The sequence below is a fragment of the Herpailurus yagouaroundi genome, unplaced genomic scaffold (assembly GCF_014898765.1).
Source record: "Herpailurus yagouaroundi ecotype Mexico unplaced genomic scaffold, PumYag 67793, whole genome shotgun sequence".
Lineage (NCBI taxonomy): Eukaryota > Metazoa > Chordata > Mammalia > Carnivora > Felidae > Herpailurus > Herpailurus yagouaroundi.
Window position 1 is genome coordinate 15,327,797 of NW_024420586.1, and position 26,575 is coordinate 15,354,371.

The 26,575-nt window shown below is 37.6% G+C and overlaps 1 protein-coding gene across 4 annotated transcripts in view; it reads left to right on the forward strand.

The window, feature by feature from the left end:
* Positions 1–26,575, forward strand: part of PRRG1 (proline rich and Gla domain 1) — a 275,430-nt gene that overhangs the window by 175,464 nt on the left and 73,391 nt on the right. For 3 of the 4 annotated variants that reach the window (XM_040469009.1, XM_040469010.1, XM_040469011.1), the window contains exon 2: positions 23,888–23,938. In XM_040469009.1, the coding sequence (XP_040324943.1) occupies positions 23,888–23,938 (51 nt within the window). Of the gene's footprint in view, positions 1–22,633; positions 22,682–23,887; positions 23,939–26,575 lie in introns of those variants that run through there. The other variant, XM_040469012.1, reaches the window with a different exon arrangement.

A 26,575-nucleotide genomic window follows, 5' to 3' on the forward strand; every position in this document is an offset into this window, starting at 1 on the left:
TTTGGGATGAGCACTGGGTGTTGTATGGAAACCAATTTGACAATACATTTCATATATAAATTAATTAATTAAATAAATAAATAAATAAATAAATAAATAAATAAATTGGGTGGTGGGGGAATGACCACAAAGGAACAGTAGAAAATTTTTTGAGATGATGTAAATATTCTGAATTTTCATTTCGGTGATCAGTTACCCAACTGTGTACACTTGTCAAAACTCACCAGATTGAACGTTGTAAATTGGTTAATTTTATTGTATATAAATTATGCCTCAATAAAAATGACAGAAAAACTAAAAAAAAAAAAAAAAAAGAAAATATTCCCCATACATGTCATGCAAGAATCTGTAGTCAATCTTATGTTAAAACCTGTAATTTGGTTTTGTGTTTCAGACAGTTAAAATTAGAAAAAGGTAAAAGTGAAAATGGGAAATTAAAAGACTGGTTGAGTTGATAATGAAAGATAGTTAAGTAGGCAGCTGGTTGTTTGGGCTCTTCAGGAGACTTGATGTCTTAGCCATCAGTTACTGAGTTTCTCTGTGTCAGCTGAGTGCTAGATACTATCATCACTGCAGAAGGGCCAAGTGATGGCCTCATCCCTCAAGCAGCTTACAGTCTGGGGAGGAAATAATACACATGCAAAAAACTGGTGAGTAAACAAGCAATAGTAATGGTTGGTAAATGAGTACTACAGATTTGAATGCTATAAAAATTCAGAGGACAGACAGATTCTATCCTCCTAAACTGATAGAGATATTTTTCTAAGCAGGTGGGGGAATTATACTGTTATTAATAATGGCTTTAGAATAAAAATAAGCCAAAAGGAAGGGACATCTTTCTTTCCTTCCCCTTCCTTCCTTCCTTCCTTCCTTCCTTCCTTCCTTCCTTCCATCTCCCTACCCAACGTGGGGCTGGAACTCACAAGATCAAGAATTGCATCCTCCTTTGAGCCAGCCAGGCACCCCATGGGGCCATCACATTTCAATTAAAGGGAATGATGTGAACAAAGGCTTGGAAGTGAGAAAGTGTACAGTGTTTCTAGAGAGCTAGCTTGACTTGATTTGTAGGATTCCTGTTGGAGTGGAAAAGCAAATAAAAGTGACTACAACTCAACCTAAGATGTCAACCTTGTTTGTCTTAGGACCTCTGATTCAGGTTTTCATGCATTTGTATTTGTTGCTTTTAATTTTAAGTCACAAAAACAACAGCCATTTTAGTATTAGAAAATCCATTGTAGGACATATGAAATAAAGCTGATAACTGTAAAATTTACATTCTTGGTTCATTACTACAGTGGGGACAGTATTAGAGTGAGAATCAGACCTGGGATGTGCTACAGGATCTACCAAGTAGTGATTCTGTAACCAAACCAAGGCTTGATTTAAAATTGACTACTGAAGTGGCGATAGTCCAGAACAGTATTCCCCTCACCCAGTACCAGAAGCTCTAGTGCATTGTCCCCAGACAATTGGACTCCAGTATAAGGTTTTGGGGTTACTTTTCAGCCATTACTGTATCATAACATCTTTTGTTTGGGCTGACTGATTATTTGGTAAACCAACTTGGGAAGCTTTCCACAATGTACCTGCAGGGAGTAGTAATTCTTAGGGATCTAAGGCTACCCACAGATGAACTACAGTCCCTCTATTCTAATTATTTAGAATAGAATGATATTCTGAATTCTCTTGGCCACTGGGGTTCCTTATCAGCATTTCTTTCAGGACTGCTGCTGTGTTTTGGAGAAGGGCCAGCACAGTGAGTCAGATCATTTAGGTTTTGTTTGTAGAGTGGCCGTCAGGATATTTGTCTGGATCAGCAAGGTGCAATGAGTTTCCTTTGGCATAGGCATTCCACTGGGCCTGGTGTGTTTTCAGTTGTATCTACGCAGTTTCAGGAAGCCATTTGAATGGGTCAATTTCTTTCTTTCTTTTTTTTAAAATGTTTTAATGTTTGTTTATTTTTGAGAGAGAGACACAGCACGAGCAGGGGCAGAGAGAGAGAGAGAGAGTGCGCACGCGTGAATGCACATGAGCAGGGGAGGCATAGAGAGAGGGAGACACAGAATCTGAAGCAAGCTCCAGGCTCTGAGCTGTCAGCACAGAGCCTGATGCGGGGCTCAAGTTCACGAACCATGAGATCACGACCTGAGCCGAGGTCGGACACTTAACTGATTAAGCCACCCAGGTGCCTGTGGATGGGTCAGTTTCTAAATATATTACACATACGGGGCGCCTGGGTGGCGCAGTCGGTTAAGCGTCCGACTTCAGCCAGGTCACGATCTCACGGTCCGTGAGTTCGAGCCCCGCGTCAGGCTCTGGGCTGATGGCTCGGAGCCTGGAGCCTGTTTCCGATTCTGTGTCTCCCTCTCTCTCTGCCCCTCCCCCGTTCATGCTCTGTCTCTCTCTGTCCCAAAAATAAATAAATGTTGAAAAAATTTAAAAAAAATATATTACACATACATAGGGTACCTTGCCTCTCTGCTATCTTGTCATTGGTCTACTTATGACAAAGAAGCTATAAGAAATTGTGCTATAAAATACCATATTGTATTTATAATATGGATGTTGAAGTTACTCATTACATTTCTTCTTTTAAAGACACTAGGAATAAGTTTTCTCTCTAATCTTAAAATCATAAGTAATGAGGCTTCTGGGTAACTACTTTCTTTTTATCTTAGGGATACTGTGGCTCATGTAACTAATTGTGTTTTTCTTTTGGCATTGGCTCCTAAGAGGTTTATCTCTTTAGCAAAAATTCCACCTTTCAGCAAGACTTTTATATACAAACTTGAGTCCTGTCTATTCAGGTTTTATTATTTTGAATCTTCTTGATTTTTCTCTTTGTCACATTTTTCTCAAATGCTTTTTTAATTTTTATCTTTTATGACATAATAGGATATAAGTAAATAAAATGAATTTGATACTGAAATGTTAAGTTTAATGTGTTGAATTGGTATCTGTTTTTGCTTTTTTTGTTTATCGTGCTTTGGTGATGACCTAGGGTGCCTAATTAGGTGATGTCCAAAAGTATACAACAATTGAACATTTAGACAAGTTAGTGTGAGGGGTAAAGCAAGAAGTGATCATATGCCTCCAGTAACTACTGAGAACACCTCAAGGTTTGCACATGTTGTATCTTGGCCCTTTCCTCTCAAGCTTCTCCAAGTCTTATTTCATTTCACCAGGAAGCCTTTTACAGGAAACTAAACAAAGTCCCAGAAATGTCTCACAACTGATTAAGTAACAGAACAAAAGATAAGCCCCGTGCGTATTCCCTGGTCAGGATAAATTCTTCCATATGTACCCTATATAATCCAACTCTTTCACTGCCAGACTGTTGCTACAATAGGAAAACTCCAGTTTTTGTAGTCTATTTCAGCTAGGTATTAAGAAGGAAGCTGATTAAATTAATTTGCATATGTGTGAAGAGCTAATAACCACTCCCTAATTTTCCCAGTAACATATACTTGGTTGCCCCCAAAGGATAAGATAGCTCTATCTCTAGATGTCTGTGTCCAGGTTCTCCCACTATCTGTCCCAAGGAAATAGAAAAAATGAAAATAACAGTTTATATTTAAAAAATACATGGCTGCTTTATGGCAGCAAAAATAGAATAAATTCTTAATGTATGCATAATTTTTATTGGATGTAACAGTTTATTTCTGAATGATAGAATATTTAGGAAATAGTTAAATTATGGTGCATGAATATAATTCAGTTATTAAGAATCCTGTTCATGAAGTATTTACTTTTATAGAAAGATTATTACAATGTATGAATAAAACAAGTTGACATGAAACGGAGTATCATAGGAGCTCACCTCGTTAAAATACAATATTTTATTCAATAAATTTTGCATGTCTAGTATGTCAGGTGTAGTGAGGAGTATGGGAATATAGCATCAAACAAGATATACATGATCCTTGCCCAGCATTAAACAAAATAGGACATCATTATAAAATTAAATCTCCCTTTGGGGCTTGATGATTTCTAGTCAAATGTGATTAAGGTCATTTTCTGGTTTGTGGACTCTCCAGGACCTTGTTTTCATTTCTCTTCTGCTTTTTGTCTGAGAATTCAGAGCTCTCCAGTTCAATTAGATTGAGCAGTGGAGTTTAAAAACAGTAGCAACAGACAATTCAAGCCTAGCATTCCCCATCATCTCTAGTTTTTTTTTTTTTTTTTTTTAAACCTATGTGGTCACTGTTGCCCAACAACATCAGTGTAATAGTTTTTCCTAGGAATCCATTCTTGAGATTTTATCTGGGCTGCTCCTGCAGGAGAAAGTACTAATTAATACAGGGGGAAAAAAAAGCATTTCTGCATGGGCCTTCTTATTTTACCTTACAACAAACCCATACTTATGCTTTTATAGAATGTAATTCTTATTGTGAGGCATTATCAACTTAATTTTGTTCTTGAGACAATTTTCCTTTAAAAACTTTGAATGATACTTACTGGGAATGGACCTTTATTCAGGAATAGTTTTTGTAGAAGAAAGCTATAAATCTTGTTTAAGAACTTCATCCTACAAAATAATACCTTCTTCAGAATTGAGGTTAATATTCTAGTTGTGTTAAACCATTAATTTTGTTTCTCCCGGCAGCTTTAATATAATATCCTTGAACATATTTGCCACAGTGATGTATTTTGTTAGTGATGCAACAGTATTACATGTTCTTCTAAAGCCTAGAGCGATATCAAATTTATTCCATATAGTATTTATGATTAGTTTTCAGTGCCATTTTTTGTGATGTGCATATAAAGTAGAACAATGGGATTATTGAAGGTGTGAGAACCTTTTTTTTCTGGTTGAATTGTGAATGTTGAGCTCTTGAAGTGATTTAGTATATCTGATCCCATTTATTTAAAAAAACTGTAATAGTGAAACTTCTTCTGTGATCCCATTTAAAGCACCAGTTTGTTACATTTAGGGCTGAGATTTGGTGCTGTGGTATGCCTAAGATAATACAACCAAAGCCACATTGTTTATTTTACTTTTTCACTCACACATGGTGTCCATTATGCATTGATCTTGTCCAGTAATATTAACTTTCTTTAACTGATTGTTCTGCTATCTGAAGACTCTTATTAAAATTTAATCAGTAAACTAAAAATAAGCAGCTAATGCCATAGTGCATTCTGGTAATTCACAAGACAAGAAAAAAAAAAAAGTAAAGCCTAATGTAGATTGTGTGAGGTTAAAGGAAGGTGAGTATATATTTTATTGGCTATTGAAGGGTATATATAAGTTACCAATTTTCCTCTCTTGAGAAGCATGTAATGGGAACACACTTACAGGTAATACACTTTTTCATTTGCTGAATACCTACTGTTTTCCCTATACTAACACTGAACTGTCCTGAATTATATGGCATTACACAATAGGCTTAAAGCCTATCTCGCCCCCTTGTTTTTCACAGAAAAGCTTTTGTAGGTAATGACTATGGCTCACATGATTCTTGAGCTCTGTTCTGCACTTCCTTCCCATTCACCAAAGTGAAGCAAACCCTACCCACATGCATCATCTTCATAATGGCCTCTCCCTTTTTGTTTCATTCTTAAAGGGTTCCTTCTGCCTTACTGCTTTTCTTGTTGCTCTTCTCAAAACATTTCTAGATTTAGAAGAGATACCTAACCATATTCCTGTTATATTAGGTTTGTTTTTCTTTTTCTTTTTGATGACTTTGTTCTGCTGGCTCAAAGGCACTTACTTTCACAACAATACAAAGAACTCATTATTTTAGAATATTATGGCATTTTGTTGATCTTAAAGGTAGTATTTCTCTAAACGAGCAAAAGACTTGAAAGAGTCATTTCACAAAAGATATCCAGTGGCTGGTTAACGTACAAAAAGGTGTTCAACTTCATCACTCATTAGGAAAATGCACAGTGTAATACCATTATCACCCACCGGAATAGCGAAGATGAAAAAGAATATACTAAGAGTCTGTAAGAATGTGGAGCAACTGGAAGTACACTGTACTGTTGTTGAGAATGAATATTGGTACAACCACCTTGGAAAAGTGTTTATCAGGTAATGAGTAGAGCTGGATACAGGCATCCCTATGGCCCAGTAATTCCTCTTCTAGGAATATACCTGACAGAAATGGGGATATAGGTTCATAAAAAGACATGTACAAGAATGTTCACAGCATTGTTTCTAATAAACCTAAACCTGAGAATAATATAAATGTCCATCAAATGATAAAATGAGTACATTAATGGGGATAGGTACTTAATATGGAATCAGTAGTGAGAATGAATGAACTAAAACTATAGGCAGCAACATGGTTGAATCTTACAAACATCATGTTGAACAAAGGGAGTTAGATCCAAGAGTATATATTATGATTGCATTCACACGAAGTTCACAGACATGCAAACCTCATTTGTGATACAAGAAATTAGGCTAGTTGGGAGATAGTACCAGGCAGGGGGCACAAGGGGGGCTACTTTGGGGTGCTGGTAATGTTCTGCTTGGTATCCTGATCTGGGTACTAGTTACATAGGTGTGCTTACTTTATGAAAATTCAACAAGAAGTGTACCTATGATTTGTGCACTTTTTTGTATGCATACTGTATTTTAATAGTATTTTATATAAAAGATTAATAAATACTGTATTATCTACTGCTACATAACAAATTACACTCAAACCTGGCAGCTTAAAATTATGAACCTATACTGTCTCACATAGTTTTTGGGAGTCAGCAATCCAGGAGCAGATAAGTTGGGTCGTTTTGAGTCAGGGTCTCTCATGAAGTTGCTATTAGACGGCCTACAGGCCTGCAGTCATGTGAACGCTTGAATGGGGCTGGAGGATCTATTTCAAGGTGGCCCTGTCACCTATCTGTTGACAGAGGCCTCAGTGAAAGCTCTTTTTACCACAGCCTAAAAAAAGAAAACAAAACCCACAGGTAACATTGTGGGTATGTGAGTGTATAAAATATGTTTTTACATGTGTTTGTATGTATTTAGCAAATTGCGCACATTCTCATAATTTTTTCTCTGCTCAGTACATTGAGGGCATCATTTTTAAATGATTGGGTCATCTATAGTTCTGTTTCATCTTTTTTGCATATAGCTTTATTGAAGTATAATTGACATACAAAATTGACATACATGCACATATTTAAAGTGTACAATTGGATGAATTTTTGAGTATGTATACACCCATGAAATTGTTATCACAGTTGAAGTAATGAGTAATCTATCACTCTAAAAAGTTTCCTCATGTCTCTTTATTATAATCCCCCCTCTCATCCTTTTTAATGGCTGAAAAGCTTTATTTACATATGTAAAGTGTCTTTAAAATCCATACTTAAATATTTCTCACAAGTAGGTCTAATTTTTTGTTTGAATTGTAGGACTTCCACTCCATTTTGAGGAAGAAATCTCCCCCTCCCCAGTTAAGAACATGCAAGCCATATTGCCTGAGTTAGAATCTTAGCTCTGCCACTTTACAAACCACATATGACTTTGAGCAAATTGCTTAAATACTCTGCATGATATATTTTTTTATCTATACACCAGTGCTAATGATGGTACTATACCTAACTTACAAGATTGCAAAGATTAAAGTAATTAATGTATCTGCTGATCTGATAACCAAGCACTACATTATTGTTTGCTGTTATTATTCTCATGGGTTGTTATGCTAAGAGCCTAGGTTGTCAAGCTTCTCCTGATAATATCAAAGCTATGAGTTGATAGGGCCCTACATTCTAATATCCTACCAGCACTTACCTCTTCCTTTCGCTACCATTTCTGTATCACATCCCTGCGAGGTCTTTACTAAAAGTGAGGAGAGGTATGTACTTAATGTTAGGATCTTTTAGTATTTAGGTAATATCTTTGGGACATTTCGTATGCTGAGAGATACCTAAAATAGGATACTTTAAAAAAAAATCCCAAGACTTTATGTCAAAATGCCACTTACATTTCATCATTGAAAGTCATTAGTGGTCTCTTAGATACTAGTGATTATGCATGTATAATAGCTATTCCTTTTACATATACTAAGTATATATTGTATGAAAGATTCAAAGAATTAAGATTTCTTGTCCTTGGGAAGTTTACTGTCAACTTGAAGAAATATGATTAGATTTTGTAGTAGTGAGTGTGGAAAGACGGGCATCAGGTATTAGAGATACGGCAATGGAAGACTGAGTAGGTCTTACGGATTGATTATGTTAGCGCCACTCTTGTAAACCCATGTTATAGGGGTGCATTTTACTACTTTTTCTAAACTGGACTACAACCCAAATGTCTACCAGTGGTAGAATGAATGAATACAAAGCAAATATACGTAACAAGGAGTCAGTAGTCAGAATAAATACACCATAATCACATGTAACAATATAAATGAAATTTACAAACATGAAGTTTAGTGAAAGAAGCCAGCTCCAAAGGAGTATACACTATGATTCCATTTATACAAAGATCAAAAAACCGTGCAAAACCCATCTATAGTGTATAAGAAATCAGGCCAGTGGTTGCTAGTGCCTACACACACACACACCTACACACCCACCTCAAGCCTACCTACCCTTTTCTTCACCTTGTGTATTCCAAGTATGAGACTTGACTTTATCACTATAACTGCCATTACCACCATCACCACCATGGAGTATACAGGGCTCTGTTCTTCAGGGCATATGGTCCAGGGAAGTTACAGAGAGGGCTACCTGCATGGGGCAAATTGGATGAGTACTGAATAAAGCTTCAAGCGTGAATAGGCATCCTTCTAGCAGGGAGACATCAGCAAGGCAATGACTACTGTCTGAGAGAAGTCTTCACCATATATCATCAGGAAAGATTCTGTCCATGTGTTTGCTCTTATGGTCTTTTGATGCTAAATCTACTCCCAAGGGACTCCTTGGCATTCAAGCAGTGCCCTTCACTAAAAATGGCCCATTGTTTTAAATCTGTTTGGTACCTTCAGGTATGGCCTATACTGGGCCCCACTGACTTCTCTCCTCCCTTTAGTCCAAGGGAGCCTTTCTGGACTGGGAGAGGGAAATGAATAAATGGGGTTGAAGGGAGAACCCTTGCTCTCATTATTTTCTTCAGTCTTACTGATTTTGCTAGAAGACCTCTCATTTCCCCCAGGTACCTTGGATTACAAAGTTAGGAAAATTTGCTTTTTGCCTTTTTTCTGACCAAAGTTTATCTTTCATTTGAAACAATGAGAACAGAATGGGTTAGCTATTTGTGGGGGAGGTGGCAGGTAAGGAGTTAAAAAAAAGTGAACTCTTGAGATAAATAAAACTTTAAATATCTTAAAATTTGATTCTACAACACATGGGTTGAATGAGGTAATGAAGATATAATTACTATAATTATAGAATTCAGAGGGGAAGCTACTTTATGTATGTGGTGGAGAAAGTAATATTTGGTTTTAGATCTATGATGTGTCAGGTGGTGGCATGATACCCAGGTGTAGATTTCTCTGGCATTTGGAACTGTGGAAGTTAGGAGAAAGGTCAAGGCTGGATATATAGCTTTGTATTTTATTGAGGTGGAAGTGATAATTGAAACATCACTGTGGATGAAATAATTTTTGTTAGGAAATCTAAATGACTTCATCAAATGATTTATGGGGCATCTAGATTATTTGATGTAGTCTGTGATGACTTTTTATTCTCTGAGGTATTTCTATAGTTTTAGCATGATCTATTTAGATAGTTACACCATTATCATTAATATTTTATTGTGTACTTGAAATGTAAGCCCCACTGTCACATAAAATTAATATCTCTAACTTAAAAGTTATATAGGGAATTTTCTAACTGCTGTTACTGATAGCACTGGATCTTTATGTTTCAATAATATTTATCCTGGTCTTTCTTGAATTTCTTTTGACTTATTGATTTATGAAAATCTCATAAGCTGTTTCATTGTACACTCCAGGAGTTGGCAAATAATGGCTTGCTGCGTGTTTTTGTGCGGCCTATGAACTGAGAATGGATTTCACATTTTTAAATGGTTGAAAATTTTTAAAAGAAAATTTCATGACACATGAAAATTATATAAAAATCCAATTTCAGTATCCATAAATAAAGTTTTATTAGAAATAGCCACACACAAATTCATTTCTGTGGCTGCTTTTGTGCTACAATAGCAGAGTTGAGTAGTTGCGACAGAGACTGTATGGCCCAGAAAGCTTGAAATATTTACTCACTGGCCCTTTATAGAACAAGTTTGCTGACCTCTGGTATACATCAGCAGCTGTGTTGACTAGTTACTGAAAGCTACTAGTTACTACAGCTACTGAAAGAATAGTATTTTAAAAAGTGATTATTTTACACAATCATCTTTATTTTTTTCAAATTTTTACTTAAATTCTAGTTAACATATAGTGTGATATCGGTTTTAGGAGTAGAATTTAGTGATTCATCACTTACCTTTAAAACCCAGTGCTCATTACAAGTGCCCTCCTTAATCCCCATCACACATTTAGCACCACCCCCCCCCCCAACATCCCCTCCAGCAACCCTCAGTTCTCTGTAGATAAGAGTCTGTTGTGTTTTACCTCCCTCTTTTTTTTTCCTTCCCCTGTATTCATCTCTTTTGTTTCTTAAATCATCTTTAAATAATTTCTGCCCTCCTCTGCTTTTTCCCTTTGGTATGTACCATTACTTGTCATGATTTAACATGTAGACATTTTGCTTGTTGAAATAAACAAGCACAGTCTTTCTTCCCATGTGGATTGTAACTTTCATGAGAGCAGGGATTTTTTTTTCCTCTTTTGTTTTCTGCTGTCTCCCCAGCACCTAGGCAAGTAGTAGAAACACAATGTATTAGAGTAGTCACACAGTATATGTTGAATTGAAAAGATGACTTTGCTGAATCTGCTACATACTACTTTACCCAAATCTGAGGACAACTGACAAGCAGATGGAAACAAAGTGTTATTTTCATTTGCATAATTTGCCTAATTTTGCTTTCTAGATTTTAAAAGGTTAAGTATCCAAGGAATTCGGTAATACCTGACTCACTTTTGATGTTGCTGCCTTGTGTATATCACTGGAAGGAACAGCATCTATAAATATTAATACATTGCAGGGGCGCCTCAGTGGCTCATTTGGTTAGCCTTGGACTCATGATTTTGGCTCAGGTCATGATCTCACTGTGAGTTAAAGCCCCACATTGGGTTCTGCACTGACAGTGTGGTGCCTGCTTGGGATCCTCTCTCCTCTCTCTGCCCCTCCCCCACTCATGCTCTATTTCTTAAAAAATAAACTTAAAAATATTAATGCATTGCATATGTTAATTTAAAAATTTATATATTATAATTTTATAATTTATTTTGTAATATATTCAATACATACTACTTATTTGTTGTAAGTATTTGTTTCTCAAGCCTTTATGTCAGTTATTATACATTGAGGATAATGGGCTAGCAAAGTGAATGGCACATAATAAGTACCTAAAAGTTAGGGTAATTGAAGAATTAATTAAACAGCCTTTTTGGGAATAGGTTTCTTTATAAATGTAGAGGTATTATTTAGTGGTTTCCCACTACATTTAGAATAAAATCCAAACTTTTCCCCCAGTAAAGCTTTGCACAATTTGACCATTTGTCTCTGACTCCAACCTCTTCTCTCTTGCTGGTGATGGTGAAGCCAGACTAAACTTATTTCATTCCTCTAATACCTTATGTTCCTTTATGTATAGTTAAAAAAAAATTATGACTTCCCCAGAGCCTCTAAGCTTTATTAGGACAGGAATCACATCTGTTTTACTCCCCATCAAATCCCCAGTGCTTAGCAAAATTACTGAAATGTAGTAAGTGGTAAGTAAATGTGTGTGGAATGACCACATACATGGTTGACAGAGCACTGGACTTGGTGTCAGAAACTCTGGATTAAAATCCTGGCATATGTTCTCAGTCTTGATCTAGATGCCACTTAATGCAGGTGTATTTGTGAAGTCATTGAGATATTCAGTTATAATGTGAGCACTTTTTAAAAAATTTGTTTTGAGAGAGAGCAAGCACAGGTGCACAAGTGGGGGAGGGGCAGAGAGAGAGGGAGAGAGAATCCCAAACAGGCTCCTCCTCACTGTCAGCACAGAACATGATGGTGGGGCTCCATCTCATGAACTGTGAGATTATGACCTGAGCCCAAATCAAGAATTGAACACTAACTGACTCAGCCACCCAGGTGCCCCAGCCTGAGCACTTCAGATGTGAATATGTTGATAAGTCAGAGACAACGATCCTGGGGTGCCCCTACTTACTAATTATGTGAACATGAGTGAATCAATTTCATTGAAGTTTAGTTTTATCATTTATTAATACATCTTATTGTACCTGCCTCATAAGGTTGTTGTAAGCACTGATAAGATGACATGTGAAACTGCCTTATTGTTGTAGATATAAAACATGTACTCGTTGAGTCATTATTATTTGAAGCGGAGAAGATGCAGAGGGGAAGCACTGAGAAACCTAGTTAGAATAAACCCATCTCTTACAGAAGAGCCCTTTACGCAGCTGACCAGACCTGGGGCTTTAAGAGACACTATGAGGAAAGAATGGACTCCATCTCATCTCTAGCATATGCAGGAGGACCCTTAGGCCCTCTTAGCCTTGAAAGTAAGACGGAGCTTTGGGGCTTAGGGGAGAGCAGGAGACTAGGACTGGCAGAGCCCTTACTAAGATGGCCAGAACTTAATGTAATGGTGTGTCTGAGTACAGTGGAGGACAGTGAAGTGATTGACCTAACCAGTTATGAGAGAGACATGTAGCTGAAAAATAAAGCCAGCTTTGACGTGCTGCTTCTCTACAAATTAAAATGTAGCTTGTAGTGTTTCAAAACCAATAAAGAGCTGGATATAATTGAATCTCAGGATTACTGGAAGAGGAATCATTACCAGGATTAGGAGTTTCCAGACTATGATGGTCACTGGAAGGCTGGGAAAAGAGGGGCAAGTACATGTAAGGGGCATGAAAAGTGAGAGGGGAAGCTCTTAAAGAACTGATGGTACACGTTCCAAATTTAGTACATGCAGCCGAAGCTAGAACCTTAAAATAAGATTTTATTCTTAAAAATTTAGCTCATAAAATATATATTATTTTATCCTCTGTCTTAAGTAGCAATAGTAATGCTTAATGTATTGAACCAGATTGATAAACTAGAAAATGAACCACCAGAACTAGATTGAACCAAGACATTTTGGGTAAAGAAAATTGTTATCATTGTCATAAGTCCTGCTTAATGTGCATTTATTATTAAGAACTGTTGTGTTATCATTTAATGCTCCTACCAAGCCTATGGAATTAGAGTTACCATTAATAACCCCATTCTAGATGAAGAAACTGAGGCTTAAAGAGGTTAAATAAGTTGCCCAAGGTCAGATAGTTAGCAATTGGCAGGGCACACCTCAAACCCCCGGTGTGTGTGGTGGCAAAGCCTATACTCTGACCTGTTGGTGGAACTTGTGTCAGGATGCGTATAACCTACCACTATTTGAAAGGCGGTGGTACTAGAAATCAGCTTTGTTCCAGCATGCCTTCCCTATATATAAGAAATCCACACAGAGAAGAAATCCTCTAAACTGTAGACTGTGGAATCTGATTATACTGGAAGAGTATATATAACATTCTCTTACTAGATTGTAGGTTCCAAAAAAGAGAATTTGTCTCTTTTGTTTGCTGTGGTTTCTCTAAAGCAAAGTTTCTCATCCTTGATGTTTTTAACATTTTGGACTGAATAAGTCTTTGTTCTGGGAGGGCTGTTCTGTGCATTGTGGGATATTTAGCAGTATCCTTGGCCTCAGCCCACTAGATGCTAGTATAGCACTCCTCCCCGGTTGTGACAAACAAAAATATCTCTAGATATTGCCAAATGTCCTTTGGTGAGAAGATTGCCCCTAGTTGAGAATAGCTGTCCTAAAGAATAGAGCAGTGCCTGGCAAGTAAAAGACACTCCGTAAATATTTTGTAATTGACGACAGGAATAAACATTGTTCTACAAAGTGTACTGCTTTTGATGTTCGAAATAACTGGAGGAAACCCTGAAAAAGTTTGAGAGTTTTAATAGTTACACATTTTATATGCATCAGAAAAAAAAAACATATCAAACCCATGCTTTCATGTACTATTTTACAGGACAGGGCTAAAGTGGATACTGAAGTAAAAACACACGAAGTTAAATAAGCACAGATGATAAATACATTTAGCAAAAATCATGAGATTGCTTAAGGTGGTATGTAAATGACTGTAATTTGAAGCAGTGATCTGTACTAAGGGACATTTACACAAACATAGTGTGTCCTAAATATACCTGGTATGACAACTTCTCCTAAGTCTGGTTTGTATAGGCCATTAGAACCCTCATTGGGAATGATCTAGTGCCCTGCACATACTAAACAAGATGTAGAAGACAAATTGCTTACCCTCTGAGAATTGGACAGTCTGAGAGATACTGTAAGGTATGAACATCTGTATGAGATAGCACCTAAATTTCATATTGTATGAGAGTTCAGAGGAAAAAGAGATTACTTCCTGTTCAAGTAATGAGGAAGGGCTTCACTGAATTTGAAGGATGAATGGAATTTTAGCAGGTGTAGATAATGCAGAGGAAAAGAGCAGAGGCATAGAGTTTAAAGCATATTTCAGGGATGAGCGGAGGCCATTTTGGCTGGAGTGTGGTATAACTGTTAAGAAAGGTGGAACCTGGTTATAAAGAGTGTTTAATGCCAGGCTGGTTAAATCCATGGAACAGTGATTTTTATTTCCTAAAGTCTGGCCAACAGTTGCTCTGTTGTTCGTGTGTGTGTGTGTGTGTGTAATTTTTTTAATGTTTATTTATTTTTGAGAGAGAGAGAGAGACAGACAGGGCATGAGCGGGAGAGGGGCAGAGAGAGAGAGGGAGACACAATATGAAGCAGGCTCCAGGCTCTGAGCTGTCAACACAGAGCCAGATGTGGGGCTTGAACTCACTGTGAGATCATGACCTGAGCTGAAGTCAGATGCTTAACTGAGCCACCCAGGTGCCCCTGTGTGTGTGTTTTTTAAGTGTGTTACCATTCCTATAGAAGTAATATTTAGCTTGGATGGAGACCTGAGAATCAAGATTAACAAATGCTCCTACTCAGAAAGTCAGAGAGGTATAAAAACTAGAACACACACACACACACACATGCACACAACACACACACCTGACAAAAGAGAACAGTGCAACAGGGGATCAGAGCGGTAAGAGCAGGCTAAATCCTGGCCATCAGAAGAAGCATGTTGGTAACCTGCAACTGGGGGAGTTCAGGGTTTGGGAGTAATGTGGACTATAGGCCTTGAACCTCATATCTCTGTGAGGAAGTTTTCTTTAAAACAAGTTCTGATCTTTGGAAGTTTACCACTAGAATACTTGGTGAGGCAGCTGACAGGTAATACTGATTTTTGCTTCCTTAGTTTCATCTTCCCCTGGAAGAGAGCTGCTTCCAATACCTGTTCCCTCCATTATGTTGACCTCTGGAGAGGCAAGTCCTCTTTGAAAGTCCTGGCCCATGCCTGGCAACCCTTTCCTTTGTAGGTCCTCTGACACAAATGCAAATAGGCTTGATTCTTTTCAAAAAGGCTTTATTAAATATTAAGAAAGAAGAAATATAAAAAGTCTTATCAGATTTACCTAGCATCTCTGATAGCACTGTACTCTCATCATCAGTCAAATCTCCTTTCCCTGTTGCCATCAGAGATACCTTCTCAGATTCCAAATTTTGCCATATGACTTGTCTGCTTAACTCTTTCATGATTTCTCATTTATACAGGGATTCTTTACACAGTACTTATTTATCTGACTTGGAGGAATTACAGTTAAAATTAAGATGATACTTAAATTTAGTAAGGTAAAGGACCTTCCTGTGAATATGTATGAGAGTTCCAGCTCTTTGCTAGATCCTTCCCCGAGTAGCTTCATCTGAAGGGTCAGGGGTCACTATATTTCAGACCCTGCTTCCTGTGGTGCTGGCTTTCTGATGAGGTATATCTAGTTTGTCTCAGGGGGAAATCCCAGTGGGTGAGACTACAGCTGTCTACCTCAAGTCAACCTGAAGAGTTTGACCCTAACCCATTTTATAAGTTGGTGTTCTGCATAAGATTTTTTGAGACTGGTCTGCAGCTTTAAAGGTGGGAGAGTAATGAGAGAAACCATTAGATGTTTTCTAAAGTTCCTTTTGGTTCCAAAATTCTCTGAGAACAGCCCCCCTGACTTTTTTCTTCATTCACTTTATGTTAGTTTGCTCTATACAATTAATACCTTGTTAGAAAATAATGAAATTTCAGAGCTGCAAGAGGCTTTCATAGTTACCTTGTCCAGTTTCCCAAATTCAGCTCCAAAGAAAAGGACTCCTGAGAAATATTGACTACTTATAAAAAGGATTATGTAGCCAAATATACTGAGAGACTATACTTTGATCACATTGCTAATTAGCATTTTTTAAAAATTTAAATTCGAAGTTAGTTAACATACAGTGTAGTCTTGGCTTCAGGGGTAGAACCCAGTGATTCGTGTCTTACATATGACACCCAGTGCTCACCCCAAAAAGTGCCCTCCTTAATGCCCATCACCCATTTACCACCCCCCCCCTGTTTTCCAGCAACCTTATTTGTTCTCTGTGTTTTAGAGTCTTTTATGGTTTGCCTCCTTCTCTGTTTTTATCTTATCTTTCCTTCCCTTCCCTTCCCTTATGTTCATCTGGCGAGTTTCTCAAATTCCTCATATGAGTGAAATCATATGGTATCTGTCTTTTTCTGACTGACTTATTTCACTTAGCATAATACCCTCTAGTTCCATCCATGTTGTTGCAAATGGCAAGATTTTGTTCTTTTTCATCACTGAGTAGTATTCCATTGTATATATATACACCACATCTACTTTATCCATTCAATATCAATGGACACTTGGGCTCTTCCCATAATTTGGCTATTGTTGATAAGGCTGCTATAAACATTGGGGTGCATGTGCCCTTTTGAATCAGCATTTTTGTATCCTTTGAATAACTTCCTAGTAGTGCAATTGCTGGGAGTATTTTTTTTTTTTTTTTGATGCTATTATAAGTGGAGTTATTCTTTATATTTCAGACAGTTCATTGTTAGGCTATGGAAACAACTTATTTTTGTATGTTGATTTTGTGTCCTGTAATTTTACTGAATTATTTTATTCTAACAGGGTTTTTTTTTTTTTGAAGAATCATTAGGATTTTCTGTATACAGGATCATATCCTCTGCAAACAGAGATAATTTTACTTACTCCTTTCTAAGTTAAATGCCTTTTATTTCTTTTTCTTGCCTGATTGCTCTGGCTGGGTCTTTAGTATTATGTTGGGTAGGAGTGGTGAATGTGCATTCTTGTCTTGTTCCTGATCTTAGAAGAATAGCATTCAGTCTTTGATCATTGAGTATAATGTTAGCTTTGGGCTTCTCTTATATGGCCTTTATTATGTTGAGGCATGTTTCTTTCATACCCAATTCAATGAGAGTTTTCTTTTTTAAATTACCATGAATGGATGTTGAATTTTTATCAAATGCTTTTTCTGCATCTGTTGAGATGATTATATGATTTTTATTCTTCTGTTTTATTTTTGAAGAGTTCGAGCAGGATTAGCATTAATTTTTCTTTAAATGTTTGGTAGAACTCATCAGGGAAACCACCTAGTCCAGGACTTCTTTGTTGGGAAGTTTTTGATTACTGATTCTATCTACTCATTATTAGTATGTTCAGATTTTCTATTTCCTTATGATTTAGCCTTGGTGGGTTATATGTTTCTAGGAACGTATCAGTTTTTTCTGGGTTGTCTAATTTGTTGGTGTATAATTGTTCATAGTAGTCGTACCCTTCATATTTCTGGTGTTACTTGTAATGTGTCCTATTTCTGATTTTATTTTTTATTGGTCTAGGTAAAGATTTGTCCATTTTGTTCATCTTTTTAATGAACCAACTTTTATTTTGTTAATTTTTTCTATTGTTTTCCTATCTTATATTTTATTTATTTCTGCTCTAATATTTAGTATTTATTTCTTCTAACTGTGGGCTTCATTTATTCTTGTTTTACTATTCCTTGAGGTGTAAAGTTAGGTTGCCTTTTTGAGATTTTTTTTTTCTTGAAACTTCATCGCTATAAACTTCCCTCCTAGAACTGCTTTTGCTACATCCCATTGGTTTTCTTATGTTGTGTTTCTATATTTTTATGTCTTAAGGTTTTGTTTTAATTTCCCCTTTGCTTTCTTTTTTTGTCCATTGATTGGACAAGAGTGTGTTGTTTAATTCCCATGTATTTGAGAAGTTTCTAACTTTATTGATTTGTAGTTTCATACCACTGTGGTTATATAAGATAGTTGATATAGTTTCTGTCATCTTGAATTTGTTGAGACTTGTGGCCTACCATATGATCTATCATAGAAAGCATTCTATGTGTACTTGAGAAGAATGTGTGTTCTGCTGTTGGATGGAATGTTCTGTTTATGTCTGGTCCATTTGGTCTATAGTGTATAAATCTGTTCTTTCCTGATTGATTCTCTGTCTGTATGGTCTATCCATCACTGAGAGTGGGTATTAAAGTCTTCAACTATTATTGTATTGCTGTTTATTTCTCCTTCTAGTTGTGGTAGCATTTTTTAAATGTATTTACATGCTCCCATGTTGGGTGAATAAATATTTATAATTGTTATATCTTTTTAATGAATTGACTCTTTTTTCATTATATAATGACCTTCATTCTTGTGACTATTTACAGCTTAAAGCTTATCTTATCTGATAAAAGTATAGCTGTCCCTACTTTCTTTTGGTTATCATTTACTTGGAAAGTCTGTTTCTATCCCTTTACTTCATTTTATATGTGTCCTTAAAGTTCAAGTCAGTCTTTTGTAGACAGTGTGTCATTTGGATCCTGTTTTTAATCCATTCAGTCATTCTGTGTGGATTTTTTTTATTGGGAAATTTAATCCATTTAAAGTAATTATTGATGGGTAAGCACTTACTAATGCCGTTTTGTTCTATTGAATTCTGCAGTCATGTTTTTTTTTGCTCTAAGATTTGATGGTTTCTCTTTCTTACATTTCTCATTTTGTTCATGCCACTGTTTTCCTAATTTAATTTAGCTATCTGTTTTCTTGTAGTTTACTGACATTCTTTAAGAAGATCATTCTGGGGGCGCCTGGGTGGCACAGTCGGTTAAGCGTCCGACTTCAGCCAGGTCACGATCTCGCGGTCCGTGAGTTCGAGCCGCGCGTCGGGCTCTGGGCTGATGGCTCAGAGCCTGGAGCCTGTTTGCGATTCTGTGTCTCCCTCTCTCTCTGCCCCTCCCCCGTTCATGCTCTGTCTCTCTCTGTCCCAAAAATAAATAAACGTTGAAAAAAAAATTTTAAAAAAATAAAAAAAAAGAAGATCATTCTGAATTCTTTTTCAGACAATCCATAGATCACCATTTTATTAGGGTCAGTTATTGAAGCTTTATTAGTTTCTTTTTGTGGTGTCGTGTTTACCTGTTTCTTCATGATTCTTGGTTCTTTGCATTGGTATCTCTGCATTTGTTTAAGCAGTCTCCTTTTTCAGACTTTACAGGTTCACTTTAGCAGGGAAAGACCTGTCACTACAGCTTGGGGGTACTGGACAGGTCTTCTGGTAGCCTCTGTGGGAAGGCAGGGTTTGCTGTTGGGGTCTCTTGTTTGGTGCGGCCATTGCCCGTGCTCTGAGGTTGGGGCTCCATGTTCAAGCAGGATGACTGGGCAACTATCTTCTTGTTTGGATGGGGCTTTTACTTATTTATTTATTTGTTTATTTATTTAATATTAAATTTATTGTTAAATTGGTTTACATACAGCACCCAGTGCTCATCCCAACAGGTGCCCTCCTCAATGCCCATCACCTACCCTCCTCTCCCTCCCACCTCCCATCAACCCTCAGTTTATTCTCAGTTTTTAAGAGTCTCTTATGGTTTGGCTCTCTCCCTCTCTAACTTTTTTTTTCCTTCCCCTCCCCCATGGTCTTCTGTTAAGTTCCTCAGGATCCACATAAGAGTGAAAACATATGGTATCTGTCTTTCTCTGTGTGACTTATTTCACTTAGTATAACACTCTCCAGTTCTATCCACGTTGCTACAAAAGGCCAGATTTGATTCTTTCTCATTGCCAAGTAGTATTCCATTGTGTATATAAACCACAATTTCTTTATCCATTTGTCACTTGATGGACATTTAGGCTCTTTCCATAATTTGGCTATTGTTGAAAGTGCTGCTATAAATATTGGGGTGCAAGTGCCCTTATGCATCAGCACTCCTGTATCCCTTGGGTAAATTCCTAGCAGTGCTATTGCTGGGTCACAGGGTAGATTTATTTTTAATTTTTTGAGGAATTTCCACACTGTTTTCCAGAGTAGCTGCACCAGTTTGCCTTCCCATTAACAGTGCAAGAAGCTTCCCATTTCTCCACATCCTTGCCAGCATCTGTAGTCTCCTGATTTGTTCATTTTGGCCACTCTGACTGGCGTGAGGTGGTATCTGAGTGTGGTTTTGATTTGTATTTCCCTGATGAGAAGCGACGTGGAGCATCTTTTCATGTGCCTGTTGGCCACCTGGATGTTTTCTTTAGAGAAGTGTCTATTCATGTTTTCTGCCCATTTCTTCACTGGATTATTTGTTTTTTGGGTGTGGAGTTTGGTGAGCTCTTTATAGATTTTGGATACTAGCCCTTTGTCTGATACGTCATTTGCAAATATCTTTTCCCATTCCGTTGGTTGCCTTTTAGTTTTGTTGATTGTTTCCTTTGCAGTGCAGAAGCTTTTTATCTTCATGAGGTCCCAATAGTTCATTTTTGCTTTGAATTCCCTTGCCTTTGGGGGTATGTCAAGTAAGAAATTGCTGCGGCTGAGGTCAGAGAGGTTTTTTTCCTGCTTTCTCCTCTAGGTTTTTGATGGTTTCCTGTCTCACATCCAGGTACTTCATCCATTTTGAGTTTATTTTTGTGAATGGTGTACAAAAGTGGTCCAGTTTAATTCTTCTGCATGTTGCTGTCCAGTTCTCCCAGCACCATTTGTTAAAGAGACTGTCTTTTTTCCATTGGACGTTCTTTCCTGCTTTGTCAAAGATGAGTTGGCCATACGTTTGTGGGTCTAATTCTGGAGTCTCTATTCTATTCCATTGGTCAATGTGTCTGTTTTTGTGCCAATACCATGCTGTCTTGATGATTCCAGCTTTGTAGTAGAGGCTAAAGTCTGGGATTGTGATGCCTCCTGCTTTCGTTTTCTTCTTCAATATTACTTTGGCTATCCGGGGTCTTTTGTGGTTCCATACAAATTTTACAATTGCTTATTTTAGCTTTGAGAAGAATGCTGGTGCAATTTTGATTGGGATTGCATTGAATGTGTAGATAGCTTTGGGTAGTATTGACGTTTTAACAATATTTATTCTTCCAATCCATGAGCATGGAATGTTTTTCCATTTCTTTGTATCTTCTTCAATTTCCTTCATAAGCTATCTATAGTTTTCAGCACACAGATACTTTACATCTTTGGTTAGATTTATTCTTAGGTATCGTATGATTCCTGGTGCAGTTGTGAACGGGATCAGTTTCTTTGTCTTTCTGTTGATTCATTATTAGTGTATAAGAATGCAACTGATTTCTGTACATTAATTTTGTATCCTGTGACTTTGCTGAATTCATGTTATCAGTTCTAGCAGACTTTTGGTGGAGTCTGTCGGGTTTTCCATGTATAATATCATGCATCTGCATGGGGCTATTAATTGTGCTCTGCAGTCAGGTGGGGCCACTAGCTGGGTTCTGTGAAGTCCCAGGCTGTGTTCCCTGGCAGTATGGTGCCACTGGTTGAACTCCTTGATTGGGCAGGACTGTAGGCTGGGCTCTGCAATCATCCCTGGTTGTATGGGGTCTCAGACTGGACTCTAGAACCATATGGTGCCCCTGGCTAAACTCTTGTGTTTATATGGGACTTGCAAGTTCGTGCCCTAAAGTTGAGTGAGGCTGCATGTTTGTCTTCATTATCATGTAAGCCATTGGCTATGCTCAGGTGGTAGGCAAGGTCATTGGCTAGGCTTCCTTGTCCCTTGGGACCACAGTCTATGCTCCTTGATTGGGTAGGGTTAACAGCTTGGTTTCCTGTCTGGGTAACGCCACAGGTTGTGTTCAACAGTTAGACAAGGTGAGTAGTCTAGGCTCCTCTGCTTATCGGGGTTGTAGGCCAAGCTTCTCAACTGGATGGGATTGTAGGCTAGGCTGTGTCTCACAGTACAGTAGGCTGTGCCCCCATGTTTCCCAGGCCACTCTTCAGGCTCCTTGGTTATGTGGGGTCAGAGGCTTTGGTGAACAGTTGGGCATGGCTGCTGGTTTGACTCCCTGGGGGAGCAGAGCTATAGGATGAGCTCTGTGGCCGCTCTAGTTCCCTGGCTGGGCTTCCTGGATGGGTGGAGCTGGTGGTTACACTCAGTGCTAGGGCAGGACTGGGAATTTGCCTCCCTTCTTGGGCAAGGTGGTAGAACAGGCCCCCCTGTCAGTATGGCCCACTAACTGGGGATCCAAATCAGGCAAAACTCCCAACCAAGTTCTGTAAGCCAGAGGGGGCCCCTGGCTCAGCTCTGTGGATGGCCAGAGCTGCTGATTGGGATCTCTTTTTAGGAGTGCTGCTGCAAGCAGGAAAGCCATCAGCCAAGACCTGAACACAATTTGCTGTAAGCCCCACCCCCTTCTCCATCTCTGTCCCCAGTAGTCAAGCCCTGCACATTCTTCCAGTGACCCCTGTGAGGCAAGACATGAATGGGCTTCCTGGGAAGTGTCCCATGTGCTGGGGGAGCTAAATGTCTGCCCCGGGCTCTCTTTTCCCAGTATAGAAACTGTAGGCCCTGGTGGGGGGCTCTCATTGTGTCACTGTGCCACTGTAGGGGAAGGGTAGTGGTGTCAGAGTGTGTCCAGTCCTCTTACCCTTCTAATGTGGGATTTTGACAATGATGTTTTTTCTATGGATAGTTGACTGTTGGTCTTCTTGTGAGGGAGACTATAGTTGGGAATGACCTGTATGGCCATCTTGATGATACCATTCTCCTATATGCTTAACTTCAAGTAGGCTATACATTCCTTAATGGGACAGATAGATTACGTCTTATAATTTTGCCTCTCTGGTGCTTAGCTCCATGTTGGGAATGTGGCAGGTGAACAATAAATGTGTGGTAATTCTGTTATTGAGCCCTGTAAGAAAATGAAGCATTAAGGTATGAATTGGCTTCTGTGTGTACATTTTCAACTTTTAAATACAGAATTGCTGTTCCTCCATGCATACCTGCATTTGGATTGTGTGTTTTTTCCTTCAAAATCTCTGTTGTCAGTAATTCATGGTTATTGATTCATAGTCTTTATTGGTAATAACTCTATGGGCTGCTTTGCCTCAGGGATTATTTAATTAGGGTATTGCTGTTTGACACTATTCAAGATAGTGTTATACCCTAAAGGGTATTGGATTTGTCACAGAATGACACTGAAGAGAAGCCAGGGATAGGCAAACTAATAACATCCTAGCTTGGCTATTATAATTGGTTTTTTTGGCTTTTTTATCCAATATTTTTTGTTTATGTCACTGCCTTCCTAAGAAATAAGCATGTGACCAATTTGATGACTTTCATATGGCAAGGGCAGAAACTAATGGTAGACAAATAAGGACATAGTAAGTTGATAACAGATAGAGTCCATGCCTCCAGAATGCTGTGTTTCTCTAAAGTTAGATATCTATTTGTGATGAAAAAAACATTTGTGTAAGGGGGCAAGATTGGAATGCACTAAAATGAAATGTTCATGTTGACCACATTAGCTTTAATGGAACTTATTTGATATAGTGACTCAGTCTCTGTGAATCTGACTATGTGTATGCGCTGTGTTTTATACAGGGAATCATCATCCAGGGACCTGCCAGAGACCACAAGAAAACATGGGGAGGAGTAAGTTTCTCTTGCTTTTAAATAATTTAGACTTTCTCCATATTAATCTATATATACAGGAAATCAAATTTGCAACTCAATGTGTTTTTTTTGTGAACATCTAAATTGTATTTCTGGTTAGTGTTAGAAAGTTTTTGTCTGAAGCAGGGCTATGCAGAGAATCACCAACAGACCACATGCTGCTCATTGGCAAGGTTTTTTTTCGTTTTTCCTCTTTTCTGAACATCTCTCAGTACAGGGAGAGATGGCTCAAGCTTGATATCTATAGACCTGCCTTAATCCGAGCTTCTTTGCAACTCTTGGGAAAGTTACTCATTTGCTTCCATTGGTTCCTAAACCTTGTTGATAATTAAATAAACAAAAAAAATGATTCTGCTATGCAACCAATGACAGTATTAAAAAATTCATTGTTAGGTTGATTTATAAATGGTTTTGATTTCCCCTAAAATGTTAAAGCCTGGCATTAAGAACCATTAGGTGAATTCCTCTGATTTTTCCTTTCTCATGAGACTATTTATGGGCAGTAGACAATAGACAAATTCAAAGTCATTTTATTGTTAATAGTAACCAACCACCAGCGACTTCATAAATAATCCTAATCAACATAGACCATAAAAGCAGATGCATAAAAGACCTCAGAGGGAGACTTGGTGTTGTGTAGTATAGTGAGAAGAGTACTGGGCATAGAGTCAGAAGCCTGAAAAAAATTCTACTTCTAGTACTTTGATCTATTCCTAGAGTTTCCCTATATTTGCTTGTCCACCTCAAGTGGGGTTCGTATATTCTGTACTTCCAGCTTCAGGAAGTTGTGGTTGGCATAATGTAATGATACATATAAAAGTGTGTTGGGAACTCTGAAGTATAATAGAAGAGAGCAGTGGTATCTGCTCATTCTTGTCTTTATTGAATAAGTGTATTTTCATTGGTTTTGTCTCTTAACAGTTAAAACGAAGTTTTTTGATCAGATGTTTTTGTAGGCAGCAGGAATGGGACTAGGGTTATGCAAGTGATAGAGAGTACCTCCTTAATATTTTGTGCTCTAAGCACTTTGCCTGCCCCACCTTAGTATGGGCCCTGGAAGGTAGCCCCAGGGACTATGGATCAGTGATGGAAAGTTTCTTCCTGAACCTTGTTGAGTCAGATTTTGCCTCTTTTCTCCAGTGATTTCTTTAGGGATTGATTAGCCCCAGGGATTTTGGTTTTTTCCCAACCTCCACAAAATATGTCAATCTCCTGATAGTTTAGAAGTGTAAAAAAATTGAATAAATTTAGTTTAGAAATATAAGAAAATGAATACATTTAAAAAGAACTGTTGAAAATTCTGGGACTAATCCATGCCATGTTCTAACCCTAAGTCAGCTGTCAGCACAAGTTTCTGGAGTAACTCATTGTGGCTTGGTCCTTACCTAATTTTAGGCTTCAGGTAGATTTTGATAATGTTTGGATTGTTGGATTTCATCATGACCACATGAAGAAGAAAGCTGCACTGAGAGCAACACATTCCTTGTCTCATCTCTTCCTTTTCAGAATGATCCTCGGGTCATTAGCAAGGAGATCTTTAGGAGCTTACGTTAAAGGTGCTTCAGCAGGTGTTTATTTAAATGGTCAGGCAACTAATAATAGTTCTTGATAAAGGATAGGGCATGGTACTGTTATTTGCAAAGATGGGCATATTTCCAACCTGGAGATGAAGTAAGAGAAGTGCTCCCAAAAATGCTACTTTACAAACACCTGGAAACTTATAATAGCATTTTGACTGTTTGTGTTGTCCACTGTAAAAGCATTCTTAACATCCTGAGTCTTGAAGCCTCTCCATCCTTTACTCTCTAAGCTTTACTTAGCTTGCCTGATTTCACTTGCTAATTGCTGTCACTGTTAGTGGGAGAAAAAAGATGGTACTGTGTGGTAATTTTTTTTTTCTTTTCTGGCATCATACAATGAATTTTTTACTGGATTTGGCAAAGATTCTGACAAACATAGCTCAATGTGTCATACAAAGGGGCAGCAGAGGAAAATATCACAAAGACATGGCACTAGCCTCATTAATGAGGAGGCTTGGAAACAAAGAACACAGCTGGGAAACCAAACAGTGTAGGTGAAAAATTAAAATTAATATTGAGGTGAATTTCTTTTAGTATCCTTTGATACTGGATGAAGAAATTATTTATAAATATGTTAATGAATCATTCTTTTATGTGACATGAAAAAAATTTAAGCCATGTCTTACAAATGGTGATGGGAGGCTAAGAACACACTTTTGTATTTAATTTCTTATGAGACCACCATCACTGTCCATTTTATATCCTTGAAATCCCATTTACATATATCCCATATATGTTATATATATGTATTTATGGGATATATATACACACACACACACACATATATAGTAAAATGGGATTTACTATATATATATGTAGTAAATATGTATATGGGATATATATACTATATATAATATACTATATATTTATATTCTATATAATAGTACATGGTATTTAAATGTGCTATATTTAAATATATATTGATAGTAATTTCATATAGTATAGCACAGTAAATTATCTATTATATATATTTAATGTATGGTGTGTATATTACATTATCCTATATATAGTATATAGTATAATATTTATAGTATAT